General features: G+C 42.4%; 1 protein-coding gene across 5 annotated transcripts in view; it reads right to left on the bottom strand.

The window, feature by feature from the left end:
- The window catches only part of KAT6B (lysine acetyltransferase 6B), a 228609-nt gene that overhangs the window by 47419 nt on the left and 168663 nt on the right, over positions 1–12527 (bottom strand). For all 5 annotated transcript variants that reach the window (XM_073596770.1, XM_073596768.1, XM_073596772.1 and 2 more), the window contains one exon: positions 6473–6704. In XM_073596770.1, the coding sequence (XP_073452871.1) occupies positions 6473–6704 (232 nt within the window). The remainder of the gene's footprint in view (positions 1–6472; positions 6705–12527) is intronic.

Raw genomic sequence — 12527 nt, 5'->3', positions numbered from 1 at the left:
CATCAAGGGGGTAAATAAGGTTCAGGAGAGCAGTTTTTTTTTCAATATGAAACCAAAATCAAGAACACGACCTCAAAATAACTGGAGGAAAGTTCAAAACTAATTTTAGAAAGCATTATTTTGTTGAAAAGGTAGTTGTGCTTGGAATAAACTTCTAGCAGATGTAGTGAGACAGTCAACAGTAAAGTGCTTCAAACATGCTTGGGACAAAGATAGATCTATACTGAGACAAAGGTTAAAAAATAAATATGGGCAGACTCGATGGACTACTTGGTCTTTTCTGCCATCACTTTTCTAGGTTTCTAATTTCCTTTGGGTGCTTTGGAGCAGGGCATAAGTATGGCAGGACTATATCTTCATTAGAGATAGAAGACCGATACCAGTCTATAAAAAAAAGGATGGTCTTGAGTGTAGAACTACCTTGTCATTGGAAGAATAAGGAACAGCTCCTTACAAAAGAGCTGCCAATTTAAAGACAACAGAGCAACCAAAAATGCCACTTTGCAGAGGAGATCATCTAAAGGGATACCCCTGATGGGTTGGGAGGAGGGAGGAGAGAACCAAGTTGGGTTCCCAAGGAAGCACAGGCTGTCAAAGGCTTTTGAAAAAGAATGAACAAGGCCGAAACCAGTCATTTCAGAATTCTTAAGACCACGTTCTGGTCAAGTCCTGACTGTAGGAAGGCCAGAATTTGAGGCACAGACATATCCCTGGTATTGAAGTGCCTGTGCTTACCCCAGGCAAATGAGTATTTCCAGGTACAACAGATCTTTTTGGAAGTTTTTTTTGCTTTTAGGTAGGAAAGACAGGCTCAGAGTCCCCTCTATCTTTTAGGACCTGGGCTTAAACACAATGCTGTTAAATCTAGTGACTAAGAAGCAGGATGGACAAGAGGGCCTTGCAGGTCTGGCCTGGGGTAATTGCCAAGTAGTCCGAGTAGGTCTGCGTACTAGGTTCCTCTTGGCCAATTTGGTGCGATGAGTATCACCAGCTTCTTCTCTTGTTCTATTTTGTGGAGCAGACAACGTAGAATTCACACTGGAGGGAAATTATAGATCGGCCTATGCTAGGGGCTCCGTGGCCACAAACAGAGATAGTTTATTATAAAGTGTTAATATCGCCACATTGTAGTATACAGTGGGGACAGAAAGTATTTAGACCCCCTTAAATTTTTCTCTCTTTGTTATATTGCAGCCATTTGCTAAAATCATTTAAGTTCATTTTTTTTCCTCATTAATGTACACACAGCACCCAATATTGACAGAAAAACACAGAATTGTTGACATTTTTGCAGATTTATTAAAAAGAAAAAAACTGAAATATCACATGGTCCTAAGTATTCAGACCCTTTGCTGTGACACTTATATTTAACTCAGGTGTGGTCCATTTCTTCTGATCATCCTTGAGATGGTTCTACACCTTCATTTGAGTCCAGCTGTGTTTGATTATACTGATTGGACTTGATTAGGAAAGCCACACACCTGTCTATATATGACCTTACAGCTCACAGTGCATGTCAGAGCAAATGAGAATCATGAGGTCAAAGGAACTGCCTGAAGAGCTCAGAGACAGAATTGTGGCAAGGCACAGATCTGGCCAAAGTTACAAAAAAAATTTCTGTTGCACTTAAGGTTCCTAAGAGCATAGTGGCCTCCATAATCCTTAAATGGAAGACGTTTGGGACCACCAGAACCCTTCCTAGAGCTGGCCGTCCTGCCAACCTGAGCTATCGTGGGAGAAGAGCCTTAGCGAGAGAGGTAAAGAAGAACCCAAATATCACTGTGGCTGAGCTCCAGAGATGCATTCGGGAGATGAGAGAAAGTTGTAGAAAGTCAACCATCACTGCAGCCCTCCACCAGTCGGGGATTTATGGCAGCGTGGTCTGACGGAAGCCTCTCCTCAGTGCAAGACACATGAAAGCCCACATGGAGTTTGCTAAAAAACACCTGAAAGACTCCAAGATGGTGAGAAATAGGATTCTCTGGTCTGATGAGACCAAGATAGAACTTTCTGGCCTTAATTCTAAGCGGTATGTGTGGAGAAAACCAGGCACTGCTCATCACCTGTCCAATACAGTCCCAAAAGTGAAGCAAGGTGGTGGCAGCATCATGCTGTGGGGGTGTTTTTCAGCTGCAGGGACAGGACGACTGGTTGCAATTGAGGGAAAGATGAATGCGGCCAAGTGCAGGGATATCCTGGACGAAAACCTTCTCCAGAGTGCTCAGGACCTCAGACTGGGCCGAAGGTTTACCTTCCAACAAGACAATGACTCTAAGCACACAGCTAAAATAATGAAGGAGTGGCTTCACAACAACTCCGTGACTGTTCTTGAATGGCCCAGGCAGAGCCCTGACTTAAACCCAATTGAGCATCTCTGGAGAGACCTAAAAATGGCTGTCCACCAACGTTTACCATCCAACCTGACAGAACTGGAGAGGATCTGCAAGGAGGAATGGCAGAGGATCCCTAAATCAATTTGTGAAAAACTTGTTGCATCTTTCCTAAAAAGACTCATGGCTGTATTAGATCAAAAGGGTGCTTCTACTAAATACTGAGCAAAGGGTCTGAATACTTAGGACCATGTGATATTTCAGTTTTTCTTTTTTAATAAATCTGAAAAATGTCAACAATTCTGTGTTTTTCTGTCAATATGGGGTGCTGTGCGTACATTGAGGAAAAAAAATGAACTTAAATAATTTTAGCAAATGGCTGCAATATAACAAAGAGTGAAAAATTTAAGGGGGTTTGAATACTTTCCGTCCCCACTGTATGTGCCGCTATGCGTACATACATATACACACACACACACACAATGCAAGACTTCTACTCACGACTCCGTTCAAAATGTGTTACAATCATCAACATAGATATAAAAATAGTTCAGAGCATCATATATATGGTCCTTTAAAAGTGCAATACGTTCTCAAATTCTTTTGTACCAGTGGTGTGCAATAAAAAGCCATAAGGTGTTGTGCTCCCCTCCTCACGTGCCTTCGCTCATGGACTATCAGTGGATAAAACGCCTGTTAAAGTAATGACAATCCTCAGATTCCTGTGATGGGTGATTCTCCACTCTATCATATGCTCCAGCGAGATGACAGGTCTCTCATATTTAATGTCACGAAAGGAGAATCGGGAGATATCCATAGCCCAATTCCATTTTATTAAAAAACTTTTTTTAAAACAGATTGAACACTCACAATTGTATTCTTGGATTAAAAGCATGTAACGCTGGTATGGAACACGATATCTGCGGTTTGCACTCCAAATACCAGACGTGACTTCACCGGAAGTTCCCGCGCCTGCCTTATGCATTTCACTCCTCCAGAAGCATCATGAGAGAACCTTTGATCACGCTTCTGGGGAGGAGCGAAATGCATAAGGCAGGTGATAACTTCCGGTGACGTCACATCCGGTATCTGGAGCGCAAACCGCAGATACTGTGTTCCAAACCAATGTTACATGCTTTTAATCCAAAAATACAATTGTGAGTATTCTATCTGTTTTTAAAGAGAGTTTAATAAAATGGAATTATGCTATGGGTCATTGGCGGCCGTTAATTTTGTTTGGGGGGTGGGGAGCGGCAAACTGTATGACACCCCCTCCGTCGGTCTTACCCCATCACCGGTGGCTTCCCCTGCTCGGCGGCCTCCCGTTCTCCTGCTCTCCGTGGGTTATCACGGCGGCTTCCATTTCCTCCCTCCTCCTCGGTGGCCAAATTGGGAGTCTTCTCTTTTCGTCCAATCAGAAAAACATTTCTCACATCTGCTTCTGATTGGCCAGATTGAGGATCAGTGTTTTAACAGTGAATAGTCATTCACTGTTGTAACACACCTGGGTGGGCTCGGGTCGCATGCTCTGCAACCCGAGCCCACCCTATTTTGAAGCCTATTAGAATCTCTGGCTCTAATCAGGTGCTTAAAAAAAGAAAAAACCTGGCCGCTTTAATTCATGCGCCCGGAGCCCTGAAAGGGGCCAAACGCATGAATAGGGGGGTGGCTGCGGCAGCCATGGATAGATTCATGCTATACAGGGAAATTTCTTGAGTGGATAGGAGAATGGTTATGTAGAAAGAAGGAGCGTGCTTATTCCAAGTTGACATGTTGTGCTGGATAGGCATAAAATGAAATTTGGTGAATGGTAGAGTCATGAAGGAGGCTACCATGAGGGCTAGAAGGAGAATTTATTTGACCGCAGTTCCTGAGTGGGAGCTCAGAGAGCATTTTCTTCTCTGGAGCTTGGGATATGTCCAGGACCTGACCCAAGTATCCCAGGCGAAGAGAAGGCTGGAGAGCAGATTTTAGGAAATGGATTTTTCAACTGAAAGCCTTGGGCATGTGAATTGTCCTGCGTATGTTTGCAGACAACTGGAAGGGAGGATGAGTCATTCAGGGGAAGGTCATTAGAATATCCTATGACCTGAATGCTCAGAGTTGCAAAAAGGGCAAGAAGAGGTGCTAGGACCTTTGTGAATATTCTGTCCTCAGCATCTGGCCCTGTAGAACACCTGTTCTACCTTGGCACATAAAGTACCAAGGTAAAAGCCTGAAACAAGATTAAAAGGGTCTGGGTAAGACTCCCAAGGTTTTACAAGGTTGCAGCGCTCTGGATACCATGCTTCTGTTGTGGTAATAGAAGACACTGAAGAGTTGATGGAAGAATCTGAATATAAAATAAACTAAACTAGCCTCCCTGACGGTAATCCCGGGTGTGGCTCGGGGTTAAATTTCAGTCCCATTAGCGGTAACCCCGAGCCACACTCTGGATTACATTGCACGATCCTGGTGCGGCTTTACTTACCTTGTTCCCAGGATCCTGCGATGTCCCCCGCAGTGTCCGTGGGCTCTGTCTCCTCCGAAGCCTCTCCGTGCCAGGCTCCGTTCCCCGCGAGCGGCGCACGGGGGCGGAGCCTGGCGGCAAATTAAAAAAAATGTAAAAATCAGAACACATACAGTACTGTAATCTTACAGATTACAGTACTGTATGACATTATTTCACATCCCTTTTGTCCCCAGTGCTTTGGCCCATGCCCTGCATGCAGTTTTATATGATATATACTGTTCTTTCTGCCTGGAAACTGGAGATTGTCCATAGCAACCAAAAAGTGTCCCTTTACGTCAAAAGTGGCTTTAGATCAGCTAGAAAACAGCGATAGTAAATTAGAACACTTGCAGAATTGAGCGATAGTGAATCGTGGGGAAATTTATTTTATTATTATTATATTATTTTTAAAAATTATTTATATTTATTATATTATAATTTATGTTTTTGTGTTTCAAACTTCATCATACCCGGGATATCTACTAGACTCTTGTTTGGACAGATTTAAGTGTGTTATTGTTAAGAATTACAGGCCTACAATATAAAACGCCAAATTTCCATGCAAAATAATTGTACCGCTTTCAGCACCTAAAATCCAAAATACTCATACCGCCAGGGAGGCTAGTTAAATGTGATTTAGCAAAACACCATTGACTCAGGGAGTGGGGCAGGGTTACAGGAAAGGCGCTCGGGAGATGTCCTCAAAAGCTTTGCCAGCGTCCAAACACCTGAATGTATGAGCCTATAACAGTGTCTTTGACTACTCAGCCTGTGTTCGAAACTGTACAATTAAGACATCACCTTTATCGCCACATGTGACATTTGGATTATTTGAAAGGACCACTATAACAAAAATATTTTAGACTTGTAAATGTATGTGCTTAATCGCAGTAATTATAGTATTCAGTATATGATTATCTTTTATTTCGTGTGCCTATATTTTTTTGTCTTCACGTATAGGCCAATCTGTCCAGAAAAAGTAACATTTAGACTCCTTTTACACTGAGGCAGTTTTCAGGTGTTTTAGTGCTAGAAATAGCGCCTGTAAACTGCCTCCCATTCTCTGACTTTAAAAAAGCAATGCCCCCCCGGTCCATATTTATCCTCTTGTAAGGCAAGTGTGGACCTGTAGGAGTTGGGCGTCACAGTTTAATGTACTAAGGGAGGCAGAATCAACTTGTTCTTTATTAAAATCCCTTTCACAGTTGTCTCAATACCCACTATGTGGTGGCCGCCTCATGCAAGCATATCGGCTGCCTTTAGGGTAAAATATGTGATAGGGCTCCTTAGAAAAGGCAGGCATTTAAAGGTAATTCTACTTTTAAAATGTAATCTGCTCTACGACAATCACTAAGTAATATCCAAAATGCTCTTGAAACACTTGGTTATGTGTGTCTGCACTATATACAGTAATCAGAAAATAATTCTAATATGCATTTAGATTGTTGTTGTGTCTTCCAGAAGCTGCATGGTCAAGTTAGGGCTACAGCTATATCCTTGGTGACTACCTCTCAGATAGGCTGTCATTGGATATGATGAACACTAACATTTTCAATAAAAGAACAGAATGGCAAAGAATTCTCCATAAGGATCATGGAAAATGGCAGAGGCTTATTACAGTGAAATGTTACTTTCTTGGTCTGTCACTCACCTGTCACCTCTCTTGTCTATCATGTTGAGATGCTGCAAGGTAGTGGCAATGTCATGAGGACACATTCCTGTAGCTCGACTAAGCCCTTTTACACTTATCTGTTTCTCATGATGAGTGGACAGATAGTTTATAACAACACTCTTCCAGTATGAGAAATAAGATAAACGGCCCAAATCTGACAAAGGTTTTTCTGGAGAGCCCGTCTGTCCCTCACACCGTGAAAGCAAGTAACCTGCAAAGATATTTCAGGATAGTTAGAACACTCAGAATATAAATATGGTATTAGCTAGGCATACTTGTGTTGAAAAATAATATGTGACATGTTCTGAATTAGAACTATTAATTTTCTTAATATGGTTGTTTTTAAATTTTAAATCATAAAAACATGATTTTTTTTTCCGTCATACTTACCTGTGAAATCCTTTTGAGTACAAGATGGGACACACAGTTAGGCTATTACTATTATTCCTTACTTACTGAGTTATACGCCATCTCCAGGTCAATGGACACTGGTAGACCAAAGTCTTAGACAGGAAGTCCGCCCCTATACAACCCCTCCCATACAGGAAGTACTTCAGTTTTGTAGCAAGCACCGAATCCTTCCTTACTTACTGGTAGGTCCCAGAGCAATAGCCTTGAGGGGAGGGGGAGGGAGACACCCTGCCAAAAAAATAGCCATCAGACTTTACACGGCAGCCTGTAGTACACTATGGCCAAAAGGTGAATCCTTGGCTGCTCTAACATCTACCTGATAAAATCTTGTGAACGTATGCACTGAAGACCAGGTAGCAGCCTTACAAATCTGAGCCACAGATACCTGATGGCGAAAAGCCCAGGAAGTTCCCCTGAATAAACAATGGGCGATGGAAGCTTGGGTTCTTCTGGTAAATCAAAAAAAGCAGTCTGATCCTCGGATCTCCGCAGGTCTAGACAAATAAACTGACTGCCCACACTACATCCAAGGCATGCAGTCGCCTCTCTTCCGCCGAATGAGGTGAGAGAAAAAGGTAGGCAGAACAATGTCCTGATTCAATTAAAAGGCTGACACCAACTTTGGCAAGAAGGATGGAATAGGACACAACACCATCTTGTTGTAGTGAAGGATTAAGTATGGTTCCCTACATGAAAGGGCCAAGTCCGACACCCTTCTAGCCGAGGTGATGGCCATCAGGAAGGCTAGCTTGCGTGACAAGACTAATGGAATTTCTTTGAGTTTCTGTAACAGACCGCACCAGGTTTGAGTCCCAAAGACACATAGGTGACCTAATGGGGGGGGGGGGGGGGGGGAGCAAGCAAGTTGCCCCTGCATAAAGATTCAGACCAGAGAATGGGAGGCTAAAGGGCCTTCAGAAGAATACTGACAAAGCCGAAATCTGACCCCTGATTGCACTCAAAGCCAAGGATGACTGGACCCCCCTCTTCCCAAATCCTGCGCAACAAATGTGGAAAAAGAGGGATGGGGTGGGGGAGCGTAAACCAGGGAGAACTAGCTCCATGGAACTACCAGAGCATCTGCGCAGATTGCCAGGGCATCCCCTTTGGGGACACAAACTGATGTAGCTTGTTGTTGAACCTTGATACCAATAGATCGACATCTGGACATCCCCATCACTGGCAAATTTCCCAAAACACATTTGGGCGTAGGGACCATTCCTCCAGGCAGATCTGCTGGCGGCTGAGATAATCTGCCTTCCAGTTCTCTACCCCCAGGATATGGACCACCGATAGAACGGCACACGTCCCTCTTTCCAGGTTAATATGTGGTTCACCTCCTCCTGAGCTGAACGGTCCTGGTACTGCCTTGGTGGTTGATTCAGGCCACCACAGTGGCATTGTCGGACTGAACCCTGATAGGGCAGTCCTGAAGCTCCACCGCCAAGAAACGTAGGGCCAGACACACTGCCCGCAATTCCAGGATGTTGATGGACAGGCTCTGCCCTTGACCACCTCCCCTGAGCTGTAAAACCCTTCTAGGGTCGGTTCCCAGCCAGAGAGACTGGCGTCTGTGGTCAGTAAGGATGGGCTGTCTGTTCGGGTCCAGCATGAGTTTGACTCGAACATTGGCTGTTCGCCGAATAGCGAACAATTTGGGGTGTTCGCGGCAAATTCGAAAGCCGCGGAACACCCTTTAAAAGTCTATGGGAGAAATCCCCCTCCCGATGTCTTGGAGAGTACTGACCACTAGGGATGGGCCGAACACCCCCTGTTCAGTTTGCAGCATCAAAATCAACAGTGCTAATTTTAAAGGTTAATATGCAAGCTATTGTCATAAAAAGTGTTTGGGGACATGGGTCCTGCCCCAGGGGGCATGTATCAATTTTTATTTTGGTTCGGGACTCCCCTTAATATTCATACCAGACCCAAAGGGCCGACAAGATGTCTTGTATGGCCTGGAATGGAACTGGGCATTGGGAACTGCCTCAAAAGGAGGACACCATTCATTCCAGAAGACTCATACAGAGCCAAATGGAAGGTTGCCTGGTGCCCCTTACCTGATCCTTCAGGGCACAGAGCTTTACAGGTGGCAAAAATACCCTTGCCTGGACTGTATCTAGGATCAGACCTAAATATTTCAGAGACTGAGCTGGCCTCAAGGCTGACTTTTCTGTATTTTTAACCCAGCCCAGGTTTTCTAAATACCGCACTGTGCAGGCTACGCTCTGTTCTAGGGCCTACAGTGAGTGATTTCTGAGCAGGAGGTCTTCCAAGTATCTGAGCACCAAGATTCCCTGGGCCCTTAAAAGACCCAGTACTGGTGCTAGAACCTTTGTAAATACCCGGGGTGCTGTGGCAAGCCCAAAGGGCAGAACCACAAACTGGAAATGACGTTCCTCTACTGCAAATCGCAGGAACCTCTGGTAAAAAAAAAAAATGAAATACTTCCTGTATAGGAGGGTTTATATAGGGGCGGACTTCCTAAGACTTTGGTCTACCAGTGTCTATTCACCTAGAGATGGCACATAAACCAGTAAGGATTAATAGCCGAACGCTGTTTCCTGTGATGTACAAATAAAGAAAGTAGTTAATCCTCCTTAGATAGAACCTACATCAATCAGCCATAACATTATGACCATTGGCTGGTAAGGTGAACACTGATTCTCTCATTACAATGATATCTGAAAGTGGGTGGGATATATTAGGTAGCAAATGAACATGTTGTCCTTGAAGTTGATGTGCTGAATGCAAAAAGAATGGACATACACAAGGATTTGAGTGACTCTGACAAGAGCCAAACTATAAAATGGCTAGACAACTGAGATGTCAGAGCAACTCCAAAACTGCAGAACTTATGGGATGTTCCTGGTCTGCCATGGTCAGGACCTTACTAAAAGTGGTCCAAAGAAAGAAAACCAGAGACAGGGTCATGGGTGGCCAAGACTCATTGAGGCATGTGGGGAGCAAAGGCTGACCCAGGTAGTCCGATCCAATAGGAGGGCAACTGTAGCTCAAATTGTTAAATACCTTAATGACGGTTTTGAAGGTTCTGAAAGAATGGTGTCAGAAAACACAGTGCATCACAACTGATTGCATATGGGGTTGCATAGCAAAAAAAAACAAACAAAAAGAAAAACGGTTAGAGTGGTCACACCTAGATGAGCATACAACGGCCACGTGAGCATCAGAGCTGGACCACGCAGCAAAAGAAGAAGGTATCACTAGTGTGGTACACAGGATAACCGCCCCTTCCTATGTGCCAAACGCTGCGCTCACAGAACTAAACCTCACTCTCAGCTGCCGCTTAAAAATTCCAAACAGTGCAAAAATAATAATAAATGATTCACTATAAACCTGCCCTCACCAACAGTGAAATCAAATAGCAGTGCTAAAAACTAAATTAGACCTAAAAAAGTGTGTGACAAATTAAATGTGACAAACTAATTACCACCACTTCTCTATGAGCAAAATATAATCTTGTGTTATAAATAAACTTACAATATATAATAGACTGATATTACACATATAAAGTCCAATAATCAGTGACGTAGTGATGTAAGTGATGATTCATAACATGATATGATATAGATCTTCAGTGTCAAAATCTTCCACCACACCGCTGTGATATGTGACCTCCACTCCCCTTCAGCAAGCAAACTCACCAGCTACTTTTGCCTTACACTCTCGTGTTCGGCTCACAGGCTATTCCCACACAGTAGGGGGCAAAGTGATAACCTCCAATCAATCCCTGTTAGGTATCCAGAGTATATGTGCAAGCGCTCTTTTTCAAAGCTGGTAAGCTCTTTCAGTGCGGTTTTCCTCCCCCAAATCACTTCCCTCATGCATTGTATTAAACCAAAAAACTGGTTTAATGGGGATGCCTCCCTCAGCTAATCGCTGGGAACCCCCACTGGGCGGACTCGCATGTAATCGGTGTCAGGCATGTGTAAACATAGCCTATAAATATAGATGGAGCTGATGTAGGCACTTATTTTACCCAACCCAATATGCAAATAAAGAAAAAAACAAATTGCAATCTCAAATCTCTGAACCTACAACCTTTTTCTTTAACGTTTAATCTCCTCGATATTTATATATCCATAATATTTTTTAACTGTATTTTTCCTTTGGTTAGGGGAATATGAATCTAAGCTCAGAAGAAAAAAGGAAGTGAGAGATGGCTCGGGTATTAAGTAATTGCGTTGTAATTTCACCCAGCATAGTAGGAAAAGTGAGTCAGGGGGATAAAAAAAAAAGAAAACAAATCCTCCTGTATGACGGTCTAAACAAGTACTAAATTCAGTTACTATTGGGCAGACAAGCCTCAAAAAAAAAAAAAAAAAAAAAAAAAAAAAAAAAAATCTTTGTCTGCTTTGAATGATCCAAATCTATAGCTATAGCCTTGTAAATCAGCAGTGACAATGCTGATAATGACACCCCATGTAATTTTTTTTTTATTCCACTGTAGTGCAATCAGGCATTGCTTACCTAAGAGTGGCAACTCTGCTCTGAATACATAAGCAGTGCAGCATGTTGACACAAACCATCACTGGAAGTTGCGTTGAATAGACTGCACTGGCAGACTTAACAGGTATTTGTGGGACTTTGCAGAGGCACCAACAGAAAACTGTCAGTGCAGATGCACTTACAAACACAGCAGAATTTTGTTTTTAAATTTTATTAGGAACTTTTTCAAAATTACAATGCATTAAAATAAAAATGCTTAGTATTAAAAAAAACAAGCTGCTCTGATATAAAAGTGATTGGCCAAGAGCCGCTTATAACAAGCAGGAGTTGAGTGTATAGACATGGTTGTTGACAACGTAGTAGAGCTGCACAATTAATCGTCAAGAATTGTTATCGCGATCTTGACTAAAGTGTTTCACAATTCTTTCTATGCAAAGAATTCCCTCTGCTCTTCTGAAGCCACGGCCCTCAAAAGAAAGGAAGAGAAAAAACTGGGCAGTCTGCAAAGAATCAAAACATTGTTTATCAGTTGAACTTAAGTATAAACATTGTAACAATTTGTCAATGGAATAGACTGTGCGTAAGTGAAAAAAGTTTAACCACTTAAACACTAAAACCTTTTTCTGATATTTGTTGGTTTCAAGCTAAAACCATTTTTTTTGCTAGAAAATTACTTAGAACCCCCAAACTATATATATTATATATATATATATATATTAGTAGACACCGGCCTAGATAATAAAATGGTGGTTGTTGCAATATTTTGTCACACTGTATTTGCGCAGCAGTCTTTCAAATGCATTTTTTTAAAATAATTACTTTAATGAATAAAAAAAAAAAAAAAGTAAGAACTAACCAGTAAAGTTAGCCCATTTTTTTGTATAATGTGAAAGATTTTATGTCGCGGGAATCGTGAGAATCGTGATCTTTTTATTCTAAGCAAAAAAATTGTGATTCTCATTTTGGCCAGAATCGTGCAGTTCTACAACGTAGCATGTGAAAGTGTTGGTCTAACATGTGATCACACCTCTAAACAAGGAGTCGCAGTCTGTAATACACGTATAGAGGTCTGTAGTCTATGAGGTAGTGGTCTAATAGCCAAGTTTTTAATCTATGCCATAACAATGCAACAAAATGAGCACAGTAGAAAAGT

The sequence above is a fragment of the Aquarana catesbeiana genome, linkage group LG08 (genome assembly GCF_042186555.1).
Source record: "Aquarana catesbeiana isolate 2022-GZ linkage group LG08, ASM4218655v1, whole genome shotgun sequence".
Taxonomy (NCBI): Eukaryota; Metazoa; Chordata; class Amphibia; order Anura; family Ranidae; genus Aquarana; species Aquarana catesbeiana.
The sequence above is the reverse complement of the archived record's forward strand: the minus strand, read 5'-3'. Positions and strand labels throughout refer to the sequence as shown.